Raw genomic sequence first — 27,305 nt, 5'->3', positions numbered from 1 at the left:
GGCTAGCATCTTACTAAATAAATCCTAGTATTTGACTGGCTAAGCTGCACAGCAACTCAGCTGCAGATCAAAATCACTTAGATGGGATTAACACTACTTTTCCATAGCATCTGTGAGAGGTATGGATTTGTTAAGTGGAGAGATAAAACAAATTAATATCTTCAGCACAGGACCATGAAATACATTTATAAAATTACAAATCATTTCAATTAATACATATTTTTATGTATTTTTTATTTGCTAAAGACACAGATGGATGAATTTATTTGATACATGCATCTAAAGTTTTGTTAACAGTTTCATATAAATATAAATTTTGGGTCATTTTAATTTATTTAATTGTGGCACGTTTGGTTTTCCGTACTTACTTACTTATTTTAGGTTACTGCTTGTGTGATATGATTATATTTGACGTCTAAATACCATGGACAGAATCTACCTCAAGCAGAACTGCTTTGTGTACAACTTTGCATCGTCCAGATGAGGAAGTAACATCAATATACATGTAAACAGTGCAGGTATTAATGTTTACCAGCCTCCAAACTTTACGTCTGAGTTTTCAGGTGAGTCTGAGTTTTCTAGCAACATTAAAGCCGAGGACACAGATATGAGAGGCCAGGTGTTAGCCGAGTTAAAACTAGCCCCCTTTGGGAAGGCAATGGCCAGGCTAGTTGTAGATAAAAGTGGAAATAGAAAGAACTGTATTTATTTTGCTTTGCGTTTAACTCAGAAGTCGGAACTCAGATATGTGATTTACGCCAGACTTCTGTGTGCATTACCGCCACCTACTGGTATGGCGTGTGGCTCAAAATGTCAATTTAATTTTTACAAATATTGTCATATTCTATTAATTAAATTCCCCCCGCTTCCCCCCCAAAAACAAAACAAAACAAAAACAAAAAAATAAAAAAAAATAATGTGAATACCTTTACTATTTGAATTTCCTTGCTGTATATTTATTAAAATAATGGATTCTTTAATTTCTCCTGTATTTTTCCAACATTAATTTGCTTTGTATCTCATATCTGGTACACAATAAAATTGCATTTCATATTTTCTTATTTCCTCCACAATATTGACAGTTTCCCGCAATATTTTGCTGTATTCTGAATAATGAGCTGTACAATGTATGTACAAATCTTAATCTTGCTAACAGTTTAAGACTTTTGTTTTTCTTTCCTACTCTCATCTCTCTTATTTTCTTTTGAATTCTACACCACCTTCTTTTGTTATCTTCCTCCCATTCTTTCTGCCACTTTTCCCTCACTTTTTGTTTTTGACGTCAGCCTTGCGGTAAATATTCTATTTACATAGTTGGAATTTCAACGTGGCGACACTCATAGACATTATTTGCCGTGCCTCTTACAAACATTTTTTTAAGATTTACTCTCCTTCAGCAAACACCACTTTTTATTTGTTTAGTTTTGAGTTGCAGACGCTACTTATTTTAGATGCACGCTTACATACGTGGCTTGTAAAATAAACTTGTTTCCGTTACAGCTTACAACTGTTAGTGAGAGGAACGACCATTTTGAAATGCAACAGTCGGCCTTACGAGTTGTAATTGGGGGTAGTCAGAGTTATTCCCAGTTTCCCAGTGGAAAATCTGACTTAGAAGGGCATTCCAGTTTAGTTTTTCCAACTGGGATGTAAGAATTTTCCAGTTTTGAGTGCAACTGTAACACAGCATTAGTCTATGCCTCCGGCTTGAGGTGTGTCCCTCAGGTGACGGATGTGGTTCAGTTTCTTTATGATAACTGATGGAGGCTGCCTGAACCAGAGCAGAAGAACAGATTGAAGATATGTGTTTTCCTGCCTGCAGAGCACAGAACATTTTATACTTAGCTGGCGTGTCTTAATAAACTCTAAGTCAGACATTGCATCAGCAGACAAACCATTTCTGTGTTTGGGATTGGAGCTGTGGGGGGTTCCCCCCCACTGCAGCATGGAGAATTGGGAAGATCAAATAAATAAGTGGTTTTATGTAACTTAAAATAATTAGAAATATGTTTTAATTTTTATTTTTTTTATCACAGTCTCTTTTCTATCATGAGACTTGGACAATTAACAAGATTTATCCCCCATCCTCTCTGTGCGTCTCCCCTTTAATTTCAGAGGTGTGTCCTAGTGAAGCATGATGGAGGCCAATATGACAAATGTCTGAGGGACTGAATGTTAACACTTTAACAGATCAACTGGAGCCTTTAAAATAATGTCATGTCTGGAAAGGGCCTCTGTGGCACTTCACTGCTGCTGGTCTGCAATCATCAAACATTCCTTCACAGTGACCTGTTTGATCTGTTTTGCAGGTGATACTCATGTTGACCAAATACTACGACTTCAACTCTGGCAGAGTAACAGAGAGTTCTTTGTGGAGGTAAGCTCTTCTGTTTATTTTCAACATTAATAATGTTTACATATCAGGAGAAATTAATGGAGAAAAATTATATATTATAATTATAGCATTTGAAGCTAATTGGTATAGATTTGACATTAAACATATTTTCTGACATAAAATGTTCAGTTGTGGTTAGACAACTGAATTGTGATGATTATAAATGTTTGCTTTTGGCACCTTCACTCTTAATAATAATAATAATAATAATAATAATAATAATAATAATAATAATAATAATAATAATAATTCAACATAAAGTATGCTGTAAGTATTTTGGAAAAGTTTCAATATCCCTTGAACTTTTTCATGTTTGCAACTACATTTAATGTTTTTTTTTTACGTCACCTACAATATTAAGTAAAGAAAGGAAGAAAGCATGGCAATTTAAAATATAAGACAATGACAAAAAAATATAGGCTACAAAATAAAAAATATATATTCTATGAAAAAACACAATTATGCAACAATAACATGCATATTTTAAAAAATAATACAGCAATTAAATATTTTCTCGTTTACTGTTTTTTTTCTAAACCCACTAGGTTTGAGTTCAGCATTTTAGCAATGTCAGCTTTCGAGCAAATTCATTCTTGGATTCTTGACATTTTATACAACAAATATTGGAGTAAGAGGAAATTTGAAATCATATTTTTCCCATTTATGACACATGGATTATATTTGTTCATTTTGAGCACTAAAAAGTCCCGTTTCATTTAGCAAATTGCCTCAGGATGTTTGTTGCTGTAATTTTCTGCTTGCTTGATGTGCCTAACGATCCCATTATCCCCATAACTATTAAAGCCCCTGTTGTCCTCTAGCCACCATTCAAACCTATTTACTTTGACTTATAATTGAATTATAGGTCAACCGATTATGGGACCACGTATGAAAAACTTAATGAGAAAGTGGGGACCAAGAGCATACTGAGCTACCTGTATGTGAGTCCAAACAACAAAAGGAAGGTGAGTTTGTGTCTGTGTGCTATGTCAAAATCCTGCCTGCGCTGAATAAATTTACAGGCAGAGTGTCTTTTGCACAACATTGCGATAATGCACAAGCGGGCTGCATGCATCTATCCAAGCGGAGCAAACAAGCACATTTATTCCCTGTGGGGAAAAAAAAATGTTGTCGAAGTAGGCTGCTGATTTCACCATCTTCTTTCTTGTCTCAGATCATGTTGCTAACTGACCCAGAGGTGGAGAGCAGCCTGCTCATTAGCCTTGACGAGGGGGCGTCCTATCAGAAACACAGCTTAGGCTTTGATATTCTCAGCTTGCTTTTCCACCCGGAGCAAGAAGACTGGATCCTGGCTTACAGCCATGACCAAAAGGTAATGTGTAGGTGTCTACTCGTGTTTAGCGTGAACAAACCAGAACGAAAACTGAAAATGTGAAAGAAAAGCGTCCTTGTGAGAACATGTCAGCTGAAGTGTTTGGGTTGCTTACCTTTTACACTCCTTTTGCAGCTTTGTTTTAGAGCTTCATTTTATTGTAGTCTATGTAAGTTTACAAAAAAAAAAAATATACATCTTTATTAAATAAAACAAAAGACATGTTGCTGTTTAGCTTTATTTGGGAGCTTGGGGAGCTTTGATCCTGACAAAAACAATTGTTCTGCTGAGACTTTTATACTGATACAGTACCTGGCAAAATTACTTACACTCAGTGATATTTTTTAAATAAACACAAACTTAAATTTATATCTGCATTTTATTTGGATATTATATAATACAGCTAGACATAGTAGCAAATATGTAGGTGAAGAAAAATTCTGCATAATTTTCAAGAATATTTTACACATAAAAATCTGAATGTGTCAAATGGCAGAATTTTAAGTCTCACTACTGAATTTTTACCAATTCAACATATAAATCTGTTTTTATTTAAACCATTTCATTGTAGTTCTGGCTTTATAGTTATGACCACTGTTCATTTTAAAAGTGAACCTTCCCCTGACTCAAATCTTTTATACAACATTTTTATGTTGAAGGTACTTAATTACTTAACTGTGCTATCAAATGGTACTACGTGCCTAAAAACACATAATACTGCCCCTTTAGACCAGGCTACAGCTGCTAAAACATCAGACCAGCTCCATCCTTAAACAAGCCATAAGGTCTGGCTGCAGATGTCTGAATGGTTCAGGGCAGAACAAGAGAAAATTTAACAAGGAAGACACGCCCCCTCCAAAAATCCCTAAGCTCAACACGCATACACACATCTGTGAACGCAAATACACAGCATCCATTACCATGTGCAAGAACCCTGCTGTCTGCTCCACTCAGCAGCAGGGACATCAAACCCAGTCCTTCTCAGCTTGCTACCAGAAGACTTGATTTTCAGAGAGAGGAACAGACAAGGTCTGAGAAGTGAGATAAATGGTGGAGTAGGGAAGATGAAAAGCCCTGCAAAGAGTGATCAGTGGGTCAAAATAAAGACGCTTAAGAGAGGTTTGCCTTCGGGCTATTCTGTATGTCTCTGTAAAGCTTTATCTGAATTGTTTTCTTTCTTTTATTCCTGCCAAAAGGAACTAAATGAACGTCAGCTTGGTTTCATTTTACATTTATTGATCGTCTGTCATGTTGTCTAAAAGTTGCGAGTTCTGAGATGGGTAAGAACGATGCTGCTGATCCCTCTAAAGCTCAGAGCTCAGGATGCGTGGCACTCAATCAGTGAAGCGAGATGACACATCTTTAATGTTCTTGAGCACCAATAAAGTTGCTATATGGAGACAAACTGCAATGACAGTTAAAAGAGAGGTTTCACAGCGTTTTTAGATTACAATCCTGCTCAGATGCATTGTGAACGAGTCTCGTTTCTTGCCGTGAGAACAAATTGTCTGCATTATATAAAAATTTATTCTGAAAACCTGGCACTGAAGCATGACTTCACTTTACCTAAAACAAATTGATTTTCCTCCTGCTGCTGACTGTTATTCAAAATAACAGCGTCGTGATTGCAAAAACTTCATAGAGTTGGCAGCTGCTCAATAATGCAATTGTAAATAAATCCAGAAATAATTCTGTTAGATATTCGGATGTGCTGATGCTGTATTTCATGTCATATTTATTTGTCAAAGGCATTCTCATTTTTTCAGCTCTATGTCTCCGTTGAGTTTGGGAAGAGATGGCAGCTTGTGCACGACAACGTCGTTCCCAACAGATTCTACTGGTGAGATCATCTGTTGGTCACTTAACAGTGGAATAGTGCAGTGTTGTTTTTGGAAAACTTCATTGAAATTGTGAGCGTCTCTGGTGCTTTTGTACACTGTTAGTGTTGGGGGGAAAAGATCAGTTAACATAATTTTTGTGGCAAAAAATTTCTTAAATTATTTGAATTTAATCAAGGTAAAATATTTTTCAAAATATTTGCACATTTTCTCCTATTATAAAATTATAAAATTACTAAGATTAAGATGTTATGCTTCACAGATAAATCATATGTATTACTTTTGAATGTATATATTTAATTACATAGTGAAGTAAATCAATGTGTTATTTATAAAGATAAAAATTTCAAGAGCACATGCAGACTTTACATAAAATATTTTCAACAGTCTTGCAATGTACGAACAGCATGTTCAATTGAGTTATATCAAATTGAGTCAATCGAGTCATATTATATGCTCTTTTCTTCCAATTCTCTATGAAAAGATGTGAATTGCTGCAGATTTTTCAATTTCTTGTCTGACAGTTTTAGTGTTTTGCTCGTAGAGATTTATGACCTTGGATAATTGGACGACTTATTATTGGTTTTATAATTTTTAGCTGCAATGATTTGTAGGCTTCTCTGCTCCATGTGTTTTAAAAGTTACTGTTGCATCGTCATTGTTAGAGAAACAACATGGAGTAAACATTTTGAAGCAAGCTGTGATGTTAGATCGAAGGAAACCTTCAACCTAAATCAGACAGCTTTTATTTGGATTAACTAAATTGTAGGATGACACATAAGCAATCAACTAAAATAGAATAGAATAGAATAACTGGGACATTCACTCTGCCTGGTCCACAAAAACATTGCCATCTAAGAAAAGGAAAAGATAAAAAAAATATTTCCTTAGATGTTTTCTGTGCTTGATGCAAATGATGTGGCCCTTCCTAAGCAGACAAACACCTTGTTTGTTTAAGAAATGAAAAGCCACCCATTGCATCAACTGGGGTTAAATAATGTGTCATCGGGAAGACAGCTCTCAGTTAATTGTGTGAAAGGTGGCACCTTTTCTTTGGCAAGACAGTATAAATTTATATATGAAAACTGTTGCCGATTAATTTTAATTTCAACTGAACACGTTTAGTAGAGCATGCAGAAAAAAGCAAAAAAGCTTGTTTTCGGCTCATCCAAAAATCAAACACTATTTACAAAATCCTGCTAACAAGCACCCTGTTTCCTAAACATGCTGCATAGCCAACACACACTCATTACGAGACATTGTAGCGGCGTGTGTTAGTTATTGGAGAACACTGTAACATTGTGAGGCTTTATTTAAGAGTGCAGGCTGCTGTTCACTGATAGAATTGGATGAAGTATTTGACAGAAAGTCCATTAAAAGAGATGGAGCTGTGAGGCAATTACAGAGTGCTGAGGGAAGCAGGATGGGGAGCTTTTTATATTATAGTTCAGACACAGTATGGAAAATGAGAGAAACCCATCTTCTGTCACAACAGCTGCTATTAATACAACAAGTGGTCACTTCCGCTGCTTGGTGCTTAACAGCTACGATGAAGAATCTGTAGTTCAAGGGGAATGAAATGGCTAAGTACATCTTACAAAAAAGAAAAAGAGCAGAGCAGGTCAAACGTCCTTCAAGACACTGTCTAAAGATCAGGCCATTGTATTATGACTCCTAAGGGAACAATAAAGAGTACTGCTGTATCTAGTATAAGACACCACGATGGAAAGGATCTTTGTTTGATCATAACTTCTACACCACTTCACTTTGTTTATGGGTTTCTCACAGCAGCAAAGAAGATGAAGTGTTTTGTCCTATTGACAGTTTTAAAATCAAATTTATAAAAAGAAATACAGCCAGTGTAGAGTAAATAATTCACAAGCTGAGAACCTTCTCCAGATAAATTAGATACTTAAACATAAGCAAACGTTTTTTTATTGCAGTTTTTTTTTGTTTTGCTCCTTTAACTTCTCTAGGTTTTATTCTACGTCTCAAAGATACGGCGACAGAATCCTGTTTTCTGTAGCTCAGTAACACTCACTCTCAGAGGAGACTGCTGATTTGATTATGTGTAAATAATAATAATGGCTTTGTCCTTTTGAGAACTAAGAGTGCTTTTGTTTCTATGTGAACTGCTTCAGCTGGGCAACTTTATGAAATTACAAATAAATACACACATTAGTATTCCTGCCCACCCTGCAGATGTTTTTGATAAGGTAGTACATGCTGTTCTGTGATTCTCTGCAGATGGCAGCTCCTGCTTGACATAAACTTCCACAGCTGATATGAGGCAGTAATTCATAGTTGCCCCCTAAGTTATTTAACTTGCGGCTAATTTACAAACAACCTTGTGCCACTGAAAAATGTAGATGGGCCGTTGTCTTGTTTTGTGAGGCGCACTGTTTGTCCAGGAAACAAGATACTCTCTACACACCACAGACAACACTTTATGTAAGCAGGTTATTGAAATTAATAACACTGCTGTGTATAATGTATTGAGCCAAAGATTATGAAGATAACAGGTGATATTTTAAATAATAATATAGTTCCTGGTGGAAGTATCCATGCCTGTTTAAATGTTTTGCATTTTACAGCAACATAATTCAATTGATTTCATTTGACTTTTATCTGATAGACCAAAATAACTAGTGAATAAATAAAATCTGAAGAGTGTGGCATGCATGTAAATTCATTTGGTTTGATTAATTATGGTGTTAAAATGGTCCAGTCTTTGCCTAGAAGTAAATATCCATTTGAAAATTTGTGCCAGAATTGAATTGGCCACATAATTTTCCTCATAAAATCACATGCAATCCTGTTTTGACACAACATTTGTGATTAGAATGTGTGAAGAAAGTTGAATGAGTGGGAATACTTTTAAAACTCCCTGTAACTCACAAAGAGGTTGATTTGTAACCACAAATCCAGTGATTCTCGGTATGTCTTTCACAATGTTTCAGGTCTAGACTGGGTTTGGACAAAGACCAAGGGATGATTCACCTCGAGATCACCATCTCAGATGGACGTGAGTCAAAAACAGAAGATATTTCACCTCATGTAATTTGAGGAACAAAACCATAACTACATCAATTCACTAATTTAATCAAAGATGAAAGAGGATGAAGGAATTGATGGTTCGGAAAGGTGGAGCTGCATCCCCGGGGGTCTCATTGACAGGGAAGAAAGATGCAACATGTGTGAGTTAGATTTGAATTAGCTAATGACCAGGCCAACTTGTTACACCTTGAGTTGGTACCTGAGGAACAAGGACAGCTTTTGTTACAAATAGTAAATGGAATCAACATTAGGAGTAAGGTAGGTTTACTTCTATTTGTTAAAAGCAAATTTGAATTTCGCAGATTTGAATAGTTTTATTGTTATACATCTGCTTTTAAAACTAGATTTGGAATTGTTTGGTGCATTTCTAAAAACTACAACTTAATATAAGCTTTTAGTAAATGACTAATACTTTTTGAAATTTATCTAAATGACTTCGAAAAAGGAGTTACAACAATAAGAGTTGATAATCAGGAAAAAAAAATAAGGGATGAAAGAAATGTTTGATGACAGCAAACAGGCTGATGTGCATTATCGTTCACAGGGATGGAACATTATTACCTCATACACGGGAATATGACACCTTCAAGTCTACCAAAATAAATTGTCTGTAGTTTATCCTCTATGTATTACTTAGTATGACGGGTATAAATGGTGTGAAACCTTGATTTTAGACTACAGAGGGTTGTTTTTGCATTTCTTGCATTCTTAATATTTTCTCCACTACCCACAGGGTCGCAGTACATAACTTGCAAACTTCAGAACTGCTCAGATGGAAACAAGGGCAAACCTTTCCCTGGATTTATAATCCCAAACTCCCTGGTCGTGCAGGATGAATACGTTTTCATCCAGGTGGGTTTTTACTGCAAGGTCTGGCTTCATTAAAAGGCGATTAAAAGCTGTAAAATCAGTGCATTCAGCCGCATCTTAATGTACAGTCATGTTTTTCATTAACTAAAAGGCAGCATTATGCTGGCAAGAGAAGGGATGAAAATAAAATCACTGCCTTTTTTTACTGCAACTACACCTCACTACAACTCTCAGCATCACAATTAGAGACTAATGCAAGGTTTTTATGGTGGGATTAATTTTTTTAAACAGAAGCTTTCAGTAATCAATGTATTTTAATGTTTATTGTGATTACCTAAAATATTTTGGGTATATTTCTCTTGAAGGTGTCAGTCAGTGGCCAGGCTGTCCATTATGTGTCATATAAAAGACATGCCTTTTACCCAATGAAGCTTCCCAAATACACCCTCCCTAAGGTAAAACTGCATCTAATATTTTCTTATAATTCTTCACATTGTTATTTTGCAGACATGCCTTTAGCTACCCACAATCATGATATGTAATCTTAAAATCCATAAAACTTGAAACATAAATCAAGTAAGCATCTTTCAGAATTCTAAAGAAACATTTTTTTTCTTTTATGCCAATCTGCCTTTTGTCCCATGAGACACAAACACAGTTGGGTGGATTAGTGGTTTGGCAGTCAGGGTCAGAATAATCGGGCAACATCAACGCTTTCAGAGTGTCAAAGTGTCCACTCCAGCCATCCAGCCTTGTAAATTGTGAAAACCTCCTTGAGAAGGGCACATATTGCCTTACATGCTTCACTCTACCTTCAAATCTCAGTAAAACTAAATTAACTCAGTCTTCATTTCTGGTGCACAGCGTTAACCGCCCCGGGTCTAATTGCCGGGAAGTGATTTAAGAATTAACAAATTACTACTTCCCCTGTGTGACCACTGTTTGCTCATTGCTATTGTAGATTCCCAGGCATTTATCTTTTCAGTTGTATAAAATTAGTGCTATCAATTTTAACAAAATCTCAAGCCTTCCCTTGTTATTCCCTCTTATTTAGGACCTGCAGATAATCAGCACAGATGAAAACCAGGTGGTGGCAGCGATTCAGGACTGGCATCAGAATGAGTCGTACAACCTCTACATGTCTGACTACAGAGGACTGTTCTTCACTCTGATGCTGGAGGATGTTGTTAGCACCGGTGGTCCAGAGGACAATGTTATGATAGACCTCTATGAGGTAAGCAGTTACTATGCTGTGAGGCTGCTGCTGTTATCTAACTGCTGGGTTTTGATCCTGACATAAACTGAAGTAAGTTTATGTTTGCTGCAACTTTTATCATCGTGTTATATTATAATCATTGCCAAGCCTAATTTAGGTTACTAGCTAAAAGACTATTATTTTCTGTTACAGCAGTGTTTCTAATTTAGCCTATAAGCTACATATTCTTGAAAACTGTTTGGAAAATGATAGCAAGGGCTTATGTTCTTGTAGATGGGAATTTCATATTGTTATAAATATATTTGACCTACTTATTGAAAAAAAAAACACATGCATAGGTTTCAAATGGTTTGTTAAAAGATGTTCTGTTTTAAGAGTAAGAGAGTGTCTTAGCACTGTCAATCATGCTTGTGTATGTGCTGCTCGCACCCTCCCCCACACTGGGTGTGCAAGCTAAAGATTACAGGTTTGCTGCAGCTGTTCTCCCCATGGCAAAACAACCCCTAATGTCACAGGAAAATTATTTATCCATTGTCTTTGGAAGCCATGCTTACAGAGAGAAAGGGGAGGGTATGAGCAGTGCATACACCAGTGTGATTGACACAGCTAACACCTTGCACAAGGAGGAGACAGAGGAATTAATTTCTCCACAGATTATCAGTCTCATATTATACTCTGACAGTTTTAACAAATATGTAAAAAACATATTTTTATAAAAGTTACCTACCTCAGCTTTAACACAAGCTTTAACTTGTGCCAGGAACATAAATCTGTGTTGACAGATCTACTATGAACTTGCAGGGATTCCACATGAATGCATCAGTGCACATTATCCTCATCGTCATCCAACAGTGAAAGTATCATGTTGCTACAAACACACACCTCAGATATCCCTCAGTAGTTGCTGAGACGACTTTGCCACACATGTTAGGTTATGTTTTTATTCTCTTACAAAGATTTGGCAAAAACTAAGGAGAAATATGGACACAGTTGATGTCGGCTGTATGTTAAGTCTGCATCTTTGCACACAAGCACAAAGAAGAAGACATATCCCACGGCTCTGCCATATGTTGTTTTGATTTTACACAGCCATACAGATGGTCCAAAATAGTGCTCCATGTCAGAAAAGCTATCGCTCTCAGACATCTCTCTCTTTCTCTTGCAAAATGAGGCCCTCAGCTTTACTTAAGTTTGAATATTTTAAAGCTTTTTTAAAGTTTTTTTTCATTCCTTTTGTGTTATTTTTCTCCATTCCGCTTCATGCTTCTCATACACGCAGGTTGCCGGGATTAAAGGAGTGTTCCTGTCAAATAAAGTTGTTGAGAACCAAGTGAAAACTTATATTACGTACAACAAGGGCAGAGACTGGCATCTTCTTCAGGCTCCAGCAACCGATCTCCAGGGAAACAAGGTCTATTGTGAGGAAGTAAGTGGGCCACTGACAGGAGGTAGATATACTTATTTGGATTTCCATTATCTGCTCTCAGAAGCATCACACTGTATCATGCTGTATTATGACAATGCTAAAGACAGTGAAAATATACCAAGATTGTTAACACCACTGATATATTTAGGCTTTAAAGTAATATGTGAATTTTAACAACAGCTTCTTTTGACTGGACATCTTATTGACATGTCTGAGTGACCCACCCAATGTCTCAACTTGCATCTGAGTGTTTGAATTAAGCTAAAAATTAGGGCAATGGTAAAAAGGCCTTCCAAACTCAAAGAACTGGAGCTCATCAACATAGAAAACCTCCAAAATACCGGAAAATAAATATAAAAACTTACTTAATAAATGACTAAACATACTTATTAAAACTTTGAATATAAAAAAATGACTGAGCATATGATAACCCTCTAAATAATTTCAATTAAAACTATTAATTTGCTTAATAACCTTCTTCTGTTTGGTTTATTACAGATTATTAACAGTTTATGTTCAGTTCAATTCCGTATTTATGTACATTTAGATTATTTTAGAGAAAGAAAATCCTCATATGGAGTAAACATAGCCAACACTATCAGTAATTAATCATTAAAATAAACAATTATTTAAATCAATATAAATCTACATATAAATTATTCTTACAACTTTGTCATAAACTTGATGTGGAACAAAACAGCAAAATAAGGCAAAGGCTAAGCTGTCAGCCATTAATCATCTGCTGCTCTCAAAGTTTTGCCTCCTGCCATCAGGGAGGAGTTATACTTTTCCTAACCAGGCCAAGTCGAATGGATACTTGAGGTCGTTTGTCCCATCACCTGATGGGTTTGCTAACAAACTTGTCTGTGTTCAATTTCTCAAAGGAAAACGCATGACAAGTATGTTTTTAGATATGGTGGACATGTATTTATGGGTTTATTTTTCTGCACAGGTTTTCCTTAGTGAAGCGTGTTTGAGCTGCCTGTTTTTGTAAACCAAACATCCCCTGTGGGGTTTTCAAGAATATTCTTCACAGGTCATAAGAACTACTGTGTGTATCTGTGGTGGCGTGAAAAATGATTTGTTGTCCACATATTTATTCTGTTTTTTGCTATTTGCCACGCTTCAGTGTTTCAGGTCACATAAAAATCATTATCAAGCAAATCTGAATTACTAATGAAAGCTGTTTTCAAATGGCAATTTTACTTGTTAAATTAAAAATGCACCCAAAAATAACATGGCATTATACTAAACACAGTAAATATTTCTGCCACAACTGGAAGAAACATTGTAACGACTGCCATTGAGCATTTGTGGTATCTTTTACATCAATATGGAATAATTTTGTCCCACAGTTCTTTGCAGAATTGTTTTAATTAAGATACATTGGAGGGTTTCTGCACAAGCAGCAGGAGTGTATCTTGGGTCGTGTCACGGCCTCTCAATTGGATTTAAGTCCGGACTTTGACTTTGCTTCAAAACCATTGTTCTGCTGCGTTCACAAAGTGAACTTGAGCTCAAGGCCATTAACTGATAAGTGAACTCTCTCCCATAGGATCTTAAGGTAGATGGAAAATTTTATGACTATCAGGTTCTGAAGTTGCAAAAGTTGCCTTAGGCTATATTTGACTGTAGGTGAGTTCTTTTCAGAAATATTGGTTAGTTTTGTAGAAGATGTGAGGGGACACACACACCCATTTTGTCTCGTCAATGCACAGAATATGTTCTGCGAAAAGCTTGGGCAACTTCAAGATGTTTTTGACGAAAGTGAAGAGAGCCTTTGTGTCATTTTTGATCTGCAAGGAATTTTTAAATGTGCCCAGTTCTTCTTTCCTCTTTAATTAAGAGTAAATTAAGTCTGCAGTGCTGAGTATGTTGTTCGGGTTTCTGGACTACTGAATTAGTAATTGATAAACTCTTAGATTTATTTTGGAAGTGGATACTACTGGAGTCCCAAAGCCTGAAGCAGGACTTTTGTAGACTATCTAGACTGAGAGTAATTTTTTAGACTGTAAATTACTTTCATTCTCATCTGTTCTTGAAAACCATAACAAATCTATACAGAGGCAAATACTTTGTATACATGGCATGGATGATTAATTGACATCAACGAGACTATACTTGTTTTTTTTTTTGTAAAAACATTTGACACCACAATATTTCCAACAAAATCTTCTTTAAACATTTTATAATTGAACAAATGTTAAAATATTTGTAACGGAATCAGGTTTTCTTTTTGCACATTCTTAACAAATTAATCTCCTCTGTTCGACAGCCATACTGCTCTTTGCATCTTCACCTTCATGTCTCTGAGAACCCTTACGCCTCAGGAAACATTGTCAGCAAAGACACGGCTCCAGGGGTTATAATAGCATCAGGTGAGATTTGATTTGCACAGGAATCTGCGAATGCATATTTGTGTTTACTCGCTGTCATAATGCTGGTCTTTGATCATATTCTCCGGCACTTGCAGTCAGATCTGTATTTTAGCTCCATTCTCATGCACTTTCCTTCCATGACAACACTTTAGGTGATAGCTGTCTTTCCCATACATCTGTTGTGTTCTTATCTCAACAAGAAGAATGGAAGCACTCTGACTGCAACATGAAAATTGTTTTGGTGATATCTTTGAAATAATTTGGAGTTTAAATAAATGATATTTTTTTATGCCTTTCTTTATTTAGGTGTGGTTGGTCCAGAATTAAGCAGTGTGAATGTCAGTATCTTCATCACATCTGATGCTGGAAATACCTGGAGAGAGGTACAATATAGTTTTTGGAGCTTTGGGTGTGACACATTTCTAAAATCCTTTTATGTCTCAAATGTCAATATAGCAAGCGACCATCAACCTCCCTTAGCACTCTTTATGATACTGATGGAGGCTTATTAAAAATCATGACAAAGGTTTTCAATAAGTTGTGCATCTTATTAATTGTTGTGCATCTTCCAGATTTTGCTGAGCTACAGATATCACAAATAGAATAAGAAAGATTATCTGGATGGCCCTCATAGTGATTACAAATTTGTAACTAACTACCTACCACCATATTATTGATGGAGTGACTTCAGTCCCTATACTGTGGTAGACACTGTTAGTTGATTGCAGAATAAAGCACATGTGCTGATCACAAAATTATTACATTTTTTGAAAGTGACTAAAATCCTCTTTAACTTTTTGAACATGTATTAAGTAACATGCTTTTCTTCAGCAGGGTTTGGAAAACTGCCGAAAGTCCATGGGAAAATGATTGCCCATTTGGGATACAAATGAATCTGAATCTGAATGATTAGAGCTAAATATAGGGCAAATCTTGAAGAAAACGTGAGGGAGCTTAACATTTGAGCAGAACTTTGCTTGATCGCCTCACACAATAACACTCAAAATACACCACATTATTGACAGTCAAGTTTATTTACTCTTAATAACTAATAATAACTCTTCTTAGATACTCTCCATCTAATTTGACAGAGATTGAGCTTTTTTTTTTTTTTAATGTTCAATATACGGTAAAAACTGTATCACAATGTTCCACTGTAATGGCAGCAATTCAGGACCCTAAATGCAAATATCAGACATACTTTTTGGATTTTTAATTTCAGGTACGGTTACTGGTTGTGTTTTTCCTCCTTGAATCTTTTTTACCCTTTTACCACCACCGAGAGCGTCTGTAGTCATAATGGCTCAGTATATTTTTGAACATTTTTAAATTAAAAGTAACCTATCTCTAGATGAATCTGAATAAAGAAGAAAAAAAAAACAACCTTGCTCAGATATTTATATGCCAGCTATTTTTTTTTACTTTTTATTTTTTCCCTTTCCAGCTTTTGGTGCTGCAGTCACATCTGCATAGAAATACAGAGGCGAGGTTTGACAGCCAGCCTTGTGCAATCCTGATCTCTTGAAACAAATAAAACACAGAGCGCATACATATTTTTGCCACTGGCGTAAGACTCCAGAAATCAGCAAAGATACCAATATTTGTATGATGTTTTTCACACTACAGAGACTCTTGTGAAAACAGCAGCTTTGTGTTGTACTTGTTTGGCATTTAGGTGAGAGCACGCATCCATTCTTTTGTTTGAACTGCTGTATACCTTTTCAGAGTCTTGAACAATTTTCTCTGATGTGTTAAAGCAAAGGTGGCTGTGTGTGTATGTGCAGGTTTTTCAGGAAGAGTACAGCGTGTTTTTCCTGAATCAAGGAGGATCTCTAGTGGCCATCCGACATACACCTCTGCCAATTAGACACATTTGGTATGACTTTCCAAGGACGTTCCACGTCTTTTTAGAGAGCATACTCAATCTTTGAAACAAGGAGTGAGATTGCTTTTCTTGCAAAGCCTTTTCTGACTGAATTATACTCCATTTGTGGTGGGTCTCTCTCCCCCTCAGGCTGAGTTTTGATGAGGGCAGAAACTGGGACAAATATAGCTTCACCTCCTCTCCACTCTATGTCGATGGGGTGCTGGGGGAGCCTGGAGAGGACATCCTCATAATGACGTAAGATGTGGAAGGATTATGAGAAGATTATGTGTTTTCAATATGCTAATTAATGCAGAGGCTAATTATTTTTTTTGCCCTGATGTCTTGGAAAACTCTGTCCCATATACTGAATGCTATGACCTTGTTTTTCTGACTTGCTTTTCCAGGATATTTGGTCATTTCAGCCATCGATCTGAATGGCAACTTCTCAAGATTGACTTCCGGCCTATATTTGAAAAACGGTGCACATCTGAGGACTACGTGACATGGCAGTTACACAATGAGGTAGGAAGGGCTTTTTAGTAGATATCTTCACTTTGCTCTGTTATGTACAATAACATTTGATAGAAGCCGAGAGACTGTAAACCTTTGATGAAGATATGTATGCGTTAGTAAGTCTAAGGATCATATATATATACACTGGCAGGAGTTGCTAGAGATGAGTTACCCTCCATTTGTTGTGGATTGGCTCTGTTGCTCAGACTTTCTCACAGAGTAAAATATCTGTAGAGGAATCTATTTAAATAAATCATTTGATGAGATTTTCTAATGATTTTTTTTTCCCAAAATTGCTCAAAGGTTCTTTATTATTTAACATTGAAAAAAAGCACATCTGAAATTTTGCTCACACATCTCTGGAAGTTTATGCGAGGAGGAGGAAGAGGTGGAGGTGGAGGGTTCGCTGGCAGCTGAGAATATGTGCTAATGGGAAACAACTTTTCTCACCTCCTGTTTTTTTATTTTAAAAAATCCAAATTTAGATTTTAGTTGAGCATGTTCACTGTTGAAATGTTCAATTATTAAGGTGCTGGAGATAAGCCATGTTGGTTACACATTATTTACTGTTTATATTAGTAATAAAACCAAATAAGGCAGACAAATGAGGATGAGCATTAATCAGGTCAAAAGGAGAATATTCAGATCGATTAAGTTTCTATTTTTACTTACATATTATCAAAAGAGTAATCACAAAAGACTCTGCGAAGATTACAAACTATGCTGATTCAGTTCTCCATTTTGTAACCCAATTTTGCATCAACTTACCTCCCATGTACTTAACCAATAGATTAATGAACTGTAGAGATAAATATTCTTAAAAATGCTTTAAATCTCCCATTTGTACTTTAATGGTGTTTTATTTTGTAAAGAATAATTTTTGCACCATATTTCTATTATTTGTGGTTCTATTCCTTGCTAGTTCTTTCATCTTTAATAACATATGTGATTTAATGACATGATGGATAGGAAGTGACACATGGTCAACATGAAACATTTGGTATTTGTCAGTTTTTTTTCTGCACCAGTATCTGAGATTAACTTAGCAAAATACATTCAAAACTGCTGGTTTAAAACCACCTCAACTTGGGTCATTTTGCTAACGTGGTTCTTGATAAATATAGACAGATGGAGCCCTAAAAACCCGGCGTAACAGGTCGTGTTGTTAGGGCTGCGCAGGATTGCACTTCTGTTGACTTGCAGCAAGAAAGTTTTTCTGCATTTTCTTCTTGAGCAAACTCAAGAAGAAAATGAGTTTGTGTAATGGGTTTTCACCCACCATATTTGTTGCAACCCCAGAAAATATGCTACTAAGTATTAAACGGTCCCTCATGGCCAGACTGATATTGCAGTCACATGCTTTCAGGATGTTCGATTTTGCACAGATCTTCAAAGTCCACAAGAAATCCTTCCTAGTTCATGAGTTCATGACTGAGTTAAAACTACCCAACATCTGTCTCGGCAAGATAAACCCAATATTTGAGTGAAATATATAACCCAGCTATTTTTTGTCTATCTTTGCTAAGTTAATATCAGCCAGAAAATCAGACTATTCTCCATGTATGATGCAAACCATTAGACTTTCTACTGCCTATGCCAGACTACTACAAAATGCAAGCTTCAAAAAGATCAGCCAGTGATTAATCTTAAAGAATCACTCTGATTTATCTACACAATGAAGAATAAGACTCTATAAAACAAAGGGGAGAAGAAGATATTTTTATGATGCATTATTTATCACAGGGGGAAGTGTGCATCATGGGAATGAAGAGAATCTTCCAAAAACTGAGAGCAAACGTTCGATGTGTCAAGGCCAGAGATCAGTATATTTCTCAGATGTCAGACTCCTGCGCGTGCACAGAGGCAGATTTTGAGTGGTGAGTTACCCCTTTGCAGCTTTTCACTTCATTAAGTCAAATTCTCAACACGTCATAAGTCTCCAGAGGCAGAATGTGTGAAGCAAAAACAGACACAAGAAGAAGAGAGTTTAGAAGGATATGTTACAATTCAGAAAGTTTCCTAAAGTAAAACACAAATAAGGATGATGGATGGGTGGGTAGGTGGGTGGATGGATGGATGGATGGATGGATGGATGGATGGATGGATGGACAGACGGACGGACAGACGGACGGATGGACAGACGGATGTCTCTTGAATCTGACATTATTTTTAAGGAGTAATTTGGAAGCTGTAATTTCCTGGAGAGTTACCCAGATTGAAGATGACCTACTTTTCTCTCAATGTCTAACAAGTACTGTTACATTTCCTGTACACCCCTTCAGTCAGCTCCACACTTTCTTTTATCTTTATGTCTGTAAGTAATATGCAGCATTTTAAGCTTAATAACAATTTATGACTGAAAGCTTCTCTGCTCCTCTGGTTGCGATTCCCTCATCCTGTTGAAAGAAACATGAGAGATCTGTAAGAGATTATATGGTGTAATTATAATTTTTGTAAACACAAACAATGATTTCTCTGCTTCTGAAGTGTGATTCATAAAACATCAAACCTCAACCAGCTGTTGTTGTGTGGGAACTTTTCACACACCAATCATTTTTCTCTGGCTTTGAAATGATTGATTCCATCTTCACTAAATATTTCTGCTTGAACTTTAAAAGAAATATCAAGTAGCCACGATAATGCCCCAGTGTGCCTTTTTCTCTTGACTTAAAACAGTGACTATGGGTTTGAGAGGCAAGTCGATGGGAGCTGCACTTCAGCTTTTTGGTTCGTTCCTTCAGCATCAACTCGAGACTGCATTACGGGGGACAGCTTCTTCAACACAACAGGGTACGTTTAGTTCAGATCTGCTGACATGAACCAGAAGGCACAAGCTGTGAAAATGCAGCTTTGAAAAAGTGTGGAAGAAAAGTAGACAGTTGTTCAAATGGTTGGTCGCACACTATGTACTTTGGATAAAATCTTTCAAAGCTGATGCAAAGCATAAAATGACCAGAGATACAAAAGTGAAGGAATAAATGAAAACATTAGAATAATAACATCCTTTCTAAATGTGGGGTCACATTTAGCCTGAAGTGAACTCTGGCATGGTTTGAATGCATAAGTGAATGCCCAGCATACCAGAAACTGGTCCAAGAGCAGGAATCACTTTAGTGCAGGACATTCTGGATGAAATCAACCAAAACAAACCTGTGTGTCCAGCACTAGAAGAAGAAATGTCTTGTTGTCTTTAACAAACAACAAACATGAAATTGTACAACCACTAAAATCTGACGCTATTCCATTTTTTTCTACATTTTGTGAAGAGGGAAGTTTTGCTCATGTCTTCTAACCATGTTCTGTACTACATGACATATAGTCCCAGATATCTATGAGTTTAGAGGCACTTCTGCATTTGGTTGACAAGTTTCCTTTCTTGTACAATGAGGTTTAAGTGGAAAATGTGAGTGTAATTTAATGTTTAAGTCTTTGGGAAAGATTTTCTTAAGTAATTTCCAGCCCATGTGGGTATATCAGCTCCTGATGAGTGACAGTTCGCCTGAGGGACTGAAGAGCTCAGGTGTCAAGTTTGAGATTGTGTCCTTACTCCTGCTCTAAATATTCTTCCTGCTTTCCTTTGTCACTTGAATATGCTCTAACATGAGCACCCAGGTGTCTGGTTGCTTGAAGGAATAATTTAAGCAACCAGAGGACAAGATACTCTTCAGAAATACTTCTGTTGAGATGTTATTAGCAGTTGGCCTCTTATCAGCAGTTAATGACTCTCTCAGACTCTTTATTTTGTATGGATACAGATGAACTTTTCTCAGAAGCTGGGATGATAGGCGCCATATGTAAATTGTATAAATGCTATTTTAGAAACATTGAGACCACACCCATGCTTTCAATTGGTCATCCCAGAAAAACTGTATAGTTGCTTAACACGTTGCAATATAAGCTGCAGGGTGGAAGAGTTGTTCGCTGTAGTACCTGGCAATGAGAAGGTCCTGAGATGGATGGGTTCTCTCTTACTGCAGGTACTTAAACAAAAGGAGCACACATGGGGCTTTCCACACAATAAATAATAATTCTGTACTAATTTAGTATAAACTGCATTGTTTCTGTGATCAGCAATTAAATTTTCATTGGTCTCAGATGAAAATGAAAGAAGAATTTGGCTGGCTGAAGAATCTACATTTAAAGTGACTTTAAAACTGTGCTAGTGGGCACATCAGAAATCCTGACTTTTAATCTGTAAAAATTAAGTTGGACATGTAAGAGACGCAGTCAGCGGTCTTTCGATCGCTGACTGCATTCTGAAGCTACAACAGGAAATAGCTACTTACTACTCAGATACAAAACTGATTTATTCTTTGTGATTTAAATGCAAAGAGATTTACTACTTATAAGTTCTAAACAGAACCCCAAACTTGATAAGTTTTTCACACATTCCCTGTTCTTTCTAGATCGTGTTGCATATCACCATTCATAAATGTAAAATAAACAACAACAAAAATTAGTGGAACTAAATGTCATACAATTGAACTGAATATCTGCAGTAAAGTAAAGGCATTTGTCATTTTAAATTTTCAGTTTTTCATAGCTTGTTCCATGTTTTTCCAATTTTGGTTTATTTGTCTGTTTTCACTCAAAGCATCCAAAAGTGTTTTTTGTTGTTCATTTCATTCCAGATATCGCAAGGCTTTGTCGAACAACTGCACCGAGGGAAGTCTGTTGAAGTACAGCCCCAGGCAGCAAAAGTGTCCCAGCCAGGCTCCCAGGGGCCTCCAGCTCTTCACCAGCGAGGGAACATTTGTAGCAACGCTGGGAAGGAATGTTACCTTCTTGGTCTTTCTGGAAGAGGTGATGATTTCATTACAAAAACAAAAACAAAACAAAAAAAAAAGCAGCACTACACACTTGATCGTTCAGTTTCGACATAATGCAATTCAATCTTTAAAAATGCAATTTTAGGTTAATAACTACTTGATTTTAACATACTTTATGCTGCACTGTGCATTCTCAAGTTGGTATGTAGGAAAGAAACAACAATAGTTGCAAGTGTCTCACAAACCCTCCCCCACAGTCTTGTAGGAGCATATCATTGTAGATTAATATCTGAACCCTGAGAATTTCATTCATGAGACGAGAGTTAAAATCCTGCATAAGATCAAATATTTAAAACAGCTAATAACAGAGGCAGTGATGCAAACAAAGAGAAAATAATATATTTTTCTCTCGTCTTTGGAGTTAAGAAACTTGGATCACAAGTAACTGGAGAATTTTTGTGATGAATTAGTGAATGAAAGGGGATTTTGGAGTCTGGTCCTGTTGCATTATTTTTGGCTAGAGGCGGGTATAATTTCCCACTGTGCTCCCATTTCAGATCACAGGGGGAGTGTATTTAAATGATTCACACACTGTGATTTTTGTTTTAAGACCTGCGGTAAGCAATTCACTGCTGACTATGTGCCAATTTTTACAAAAGAAAAAAAAAACGGCCTTAAATTTTACACTTGATGTGAGCGTGAGAGATGCTGGAAAGAAGAGGCGCTGCAGGGAGCAGAGAGTATGTGATGGAGAGGAGAGTACTGCTGCACTCGTTAAACGCCTGGGGGATAATGTTCATACATTGATAGTGAAGACATGTTATTAATTTAAAAGAGAAAATTAGAGTTAAGCAACGTAACATTACCAACTACAATGGACTAAATGAAGTTTGTAATAATGCATATTTTGTATTCCCTTGCAACTATATTTTCAGCCACAGAATTTTTGGTTGGAAGAAAAAGGGAGCCAGGGCTAGACTTAGTGACTTTCTTACATTTTTCTATATTATAAGCACAAATCTCAGTGCACATAATTTACATTTTATAGTGTGACAGACCAACACAAAGTAGTAGATTAATGTGAAGTGGATGGAAAAGGGTACAACTTTTTTCTTTTCTTTTTTTTTAAATCAGCATCTGAAATATCTAGCATGTGTTTGTATTCAGCCATATTCACTATCTCTATACATCTTGCTGCCTTTAGAAAATCACTTGATTAATAAACAAATCCCATTTTTGAATAGTTTAATCTCAGTGTACACAGCTCTTCTGGGCATTAGTGAACAAACAGCTCCTAATTTGAAGGACAATTATCATAGCGAGATCATCAAACTATTTCTTGATCTTTTCAATCCATCTTTAAAAATGGAAAAAGGATGACATGAACCTTCCCAGGCAACTCTGATGAAGGCAGAAAGAACTTTAATGAAAATCCAACCAAAATGCCCATTTTACTTCTGGAGAAAAGTCATGTTTTGCTGTTTGTTCAAGCTGTATCAAAGACACAGGAAGAACGTTTTAGAGACAACTGAGAACAGAGCTATTTTATTTTTTTTTTTCATGAGACATGATATGTGTAGCAGAAAAGTAACACTGTCCATCACCATAAACACAATTCAAAGATGGTTGAAGCGTCATGCTGGAGGGATTCTGGGGGGAATGGTTTATATCTACCCTTATTCAAGTGTCAGAATGGCTAAGACAATGTCAACAGCTAAATTCAATTACAAATCTGTTGCAAGAGTTGAAAATTTCTGTTTACAGATACGCTTAGTCTAATCTGAGTTTAAACTATTTAGCAAACAACTAAATAGTTTAACCTAATAAATCTACCAGCTAATAGATTTACTAAGATTATTTCTTATTACATTTGCACTAAAAGGTGATTCTGAAAGGTTTTTACTCAAAAGTCCTGAACACAAATCAGACTATAGATCTTGTTTCCTTTGAAAATGGGGTCATTTTCTGCCATTTCACATTTCTAGTGTCACATTTAGACACTACTCTGTTGGCTTTTATGAAACAGATCAGCACTATCAAAGTTTATTACCTTAACTGGGTAAAATGTGAAAAAGTTGAAACACCATGAATATGTTTGCAAGGGATTATAACAGACTACATAACAATAAGCCTTCCAGCTACAAAGCTTTTCTCCTTAGGGTATGAAGGTAAACATTTCTGGTTGCAATTACCTAAACTCAACATTCACTGTTTACCATAGCATTTCAGGGGAGTGTTTTACAAGACTGCTTTTGCAATTTGATTTTACCACATGTCAAAGTGCACCTAAAGGGGTATTACTCACTTGCTGCATGTTTTTATTTAATGTGGTGTGAATCAAAGATGCTGTCACAAAGGCTATAGCCCTGGCGTATCAAATAAATATGCATCGACGTGATTTACAGCAAGACCTTGTTCTTGTAGCTTTTATTGAAAGTGCTCCTGTTATGAATCAGTGACTACACAGGGGAACAGAGAAGGATGAATAGCAACATCTTTTTCTTTTTTTTTCTTTTTTTGAAGGGTCTTAGCTTGATGACAAGTATGACAGTGGACTTTGGTGATGGAACTGCCATATCTTACGTTAATATCAGCTCCATCGATGATGGGGTCAAGCACATCTACAATAAAGTTGGAATCTATCAAGTTTCAGCCACAGCAAGTAACCATCTCGGCATTGACAAGGTCTTCCTCTACCTCCACGTGTCCTGTAAGTCAAAAGCAAGTTGTAAAGTAATTGCTAAAACGTTAGAATTCGTCCAAATATTTCAGAGAGCTGGAATCATAATATACACATACTCTCACAATTGTTTTGGAAATAACTAATTTATAGTGCACTGCAATAATTATCAAATTGTTATTATCTTAGACAAAGATAACCTGAGTAAATGCAAAAAGCAGTTTTAAAATTATACCTTTACTGTCAGGCCTGTAAAGTCAGGGAATCACTAAAACAGAACCGTTCATGAAGTATGTTAAAATATTTTAACAGTAACACATCAAGCACCATTTCAAATGACACATTACAAATAAAGTCACTGACATTTATCAGTTTGGAAAGGGTGGTGAATCTGGCCTCCAATAAGAGGTCAATTTACCAAAAGCACTCCAAGAGGACATGAGCAACTGATCTGAGAGAAGATGAACGAACCCTGAACAGCAGATCATTTTTTAAAATTTATGATACAACAAAATGAGATAAACTGGGCAAATCTGTATCTCTGAGAGAGAAAAAACATGTCGATGATTCTTAAGACTTTTGGGAAAATATCCTGTGGACTGATGAGACAAAATTGTAAATTGAAAAGTAGGTGTCCATTTACATCTGCAGTGAAACTAACTCTGCATTTCATAAAAGGCAGTCTAGCATGGTGGTGTGATGGTCTGTGATTGCTAGATCTAGAAGACTTGCTGATGATTTAACAAGGAAACTTGGTCTTTACTAAGACATCCTAATGCTCATGTGCACTTCGATTATGCTCTGGTCATGTGAATAGCTTAAAAAAACATGAAAGTGTTGGGGTGATCTAGTCAAAGTCTAAACAAAATCTGTTTAAGATTCTGTGGTATGACCTTAAGCAGGCCATACATACGTACAAAACCATCTAGTGTGACTGAATGAAAGCAATTCTATAAAGAACAGTGGGCCAAAATTCCTCCACAGTGACAAAAAACATTTGTCAGTTTTTACAAATATTTGATGGTAGTTATTTCTGCAAAAGTAGCCCTAGTGAGTAACCATATTGATTTAGTGGACAACTGCTTTTTCACACATGGCCAGATTGGTTTGGGTACTTTTTTTTCTCTTAATGAATGCAGTCATCATTTAAAAACTACATTTTGTATTTCCTGAGGTTACCTTCATTGGATTTTTAAATACTTCTGATGAGCTGAAACATCACAGTGCAACAAAGAAAAGTTCAATTAAGAAAGCTGTAAGGAGCAAATACTTTTCTGCACGTTGTACTAGGCCATACCCTTTATTATAGTTTATCAAGGATATAACTGTAGTCTTTTTTCATTACTTTAATCCAAGATCCTGTGTAGCAGAAAAATTGACTTCTGTGTTCATTTCCTTACTACCACAGAGCCCCACCGATCAATTTAAAACAAACTTACTGTTGTGGTTTTTAGTATTGACAATTTTATGGCTGGAAAAACATAAAAAATTCCCCATGTGCAGAAATCAAACGACTTCTGGAGTGCAAACAGCTTTAACGCTGTCCACCAGTGGGTTTAGTGTGTTCCACTTGGTCTCTGCTGTGCCAGATATTACAAACATTTCATTTGTTGAAGCTTAGACGCACCAGGGAGGCATTAAATTTAGCCCTGTTTTAATAAAAGGTGTAACTTCACACTCTGTGTGTTTTCTCTCTAAAGGTCACCTCGAGCAGGTGCAACTTTCAGCTCCTTTGGTGGTCATTAAGGACAAAGCAGTGAATTTCACAACAACACTTCGCCCAAGTAGTGTGGGAACAGTCACATATTTCTGGTGGTTTGATAATAAGTCAGAGGTAAGCCATCTCCAGGCAATTTTGCCTTAAAAGCTTGACAGAGAATTACATATTATGTCCCGTTGTCTTGCAGCCAGTTGTGACCCTTGATGGAGCAATCACCTTCACTTTCTCCAGAGAGGGAAGTCACATTGTTACTGTTCAGGCTTTGGCCGGTAATATTGTCCACCAGGACCAAATCAGAGTGGCAGTTTATGGTAATAATATTTATTATTTATGTTTGTTTAAGTTAGAAAGATTTTTTTAGAGTACACATTATCCTTAAAATCCCTCTTGAAAAGAGACATGGTAGGCTTATAGTCAATTGAATTTTAAAGCTCCACATTTTGCTAACCATGTCATGGATTTGAATCCATACCAGGTTAGGTTTTCAACCAAAGTTATTTTCAAGCTGCCTCCTTGCAACATATCATCTACGTGTGAAAATTTCACTCACCAAGGAACATTTCAAAGATGCTTTGACGATTTAAAATAATTCCAAATATTCTACTAATTTGTATGTAGTAAGAGAATGTAGTTGGATGACTCCAGTAAATAATATCTACAACCAGGAGGTCACTTAGGAGTTGTTTTGGTTTGGTCTGTCATGTTTTACAAAAGTCAAAAGGTTCAGTCAAGAATCACACAATCAATAGAAATAGTACTACTGAGTTTTCAGAGAATAAAATTCTGTCATGTTCAATAAATCAGAAAATTTTTGAAAAGTGAAAAAAAAAAAACTAGTATCCATTAATTATACACATACTGATGTTATGTAATGTTAATTGTGAATTTCTGCTGACAGCTAATGTTTAAAAAAGATTAGGAAAAGAAAATAGACATAAAAGTGGGGTAAATAAAAGTATGCTTAAGACTTTTGAAAGGTTTTTGAAAAAATATACTTCTAATCTGACAAATAAGCATCATTGGAGTGCAAAGTCTCATTTATTTAATATGTTTGTGCAGATGAATTAAATCATGCATAAGGTTTGGTCAATTTTTTCAATGTGTATCTTCATAATTAATGAAAATACAGTAAAAATAAATTCAAAGGCTATGTACATGTAGCGAAGACTCCCTTTAGTTTTCTAACAGGTAATCCAGAGGTACTTTAGCAACCGGAAAGCTCATGGAACTGCTCAGCCCAGAGAGCCAAAAATCCAGTTATTCAACAAGTCAATATGCAGTTAACAAACAGAAAAATATAGTT

General features: G+C 36.2%; 1 protein-coding gene across 4 annotated transcripts in view; it reads left to right on the top strand.

Moving 5' to 3' along the window:
• Nucleotides 1-27,305, top strand: part of LOC102230130 (VPS10 domain-containing receptor SorCS1-like) — a 68,807-nt gene that overhangs the window by 27,765 nt on the left and 13,737 nt on the right. For 3 of the 4 annotated variants that reach the window (XM_023327843.1, XM_014470939.2, XM_023327842.1), the window contains 20 exons: nt 2,310-2,377; nt 3,261-3,360; nt 3,570-3,728; nt 5,495-5,568; nt 8,527-8,591; nt 9,357-9,475; nt 9,799-9,888; nt 10,488-10,667; nt 11,929-12,075; nt 14,351-14,453; nt 14,760-14,836; nt 16,238-16,329; nt 16,468-16,575; nt 16,725-16,842; nt 18,577-18,710; nt 19,510-19,623; nt 21,465-21,636; nt 24,126-24,312; nt 25,983-26,116; nt 26,190-26,313. In XM_023327843.1, coding sequence (XP_023183611.1) covers nt 2,319-2,377; nt 3,261-3,360; nt 3,570-3,728; nt 5,495-5,568; nt 8,527-8,591; nt 9,357-9,475; nt 9,799-9,888; nt 10,488-10,667; nt 11,929-12,075; nt 14,351-14,453; nt 14,760-14,836; nt 16,238-16,329; nt 16,468-16,575; nt 16,725-16,842; nt 18,577-18,710; nt 19,510-19,623; nt 21,465-21,636; nt 24,126-24,312; nt 25,983-26,116; nt 26,190-26,313 — 2,356 coding nt within the window. In that variant the 5' untranslated portion in view covers nt 2,310-2,318. The remainder of the gene's footprint in view (nt 1-2,309; nt 2,378-3,260; nt 3,361-3,569; nt 3,729-5,494; nt 5,569-8,526; nt 8,592-9,356; nt 9,476-9,798; nt 9,889-10,487; nt 10,668-11,928; nt 12,076-14,350; nt 14,454-14,759; nt 14,837-16,237; nt 16,330-16,467; nt 16,576-16,724; nt 16,843-18,576; nt 18,711-19,509; nt 19,624-21,464; nt 21,637-24,125; nt 24,313-25,982; nt 26,117-26,189; nt 26,314-27,305) is intronic. The other variant, XM_023327841.1, reaches the window with a different exon arrangement.

Source organism: Xiphophorus maculatus, chromosome 22, assembly GCF_002775205.1.
Source record: "Xiphophorus maculatus strain JP 163 A chromosome 22, X_maculatus-5.0-male, whole genome shotgun sequence".
NCBI lineage: Eukaryota > Metazoa > Chordata > Actinopteri > Cyprinodontiformes > Poeciliidae > Xiphophorus > Xiphophorus maculatus.
This window is presented reverse-complemented; position numbering and strand designations above follow the sequence as displayed.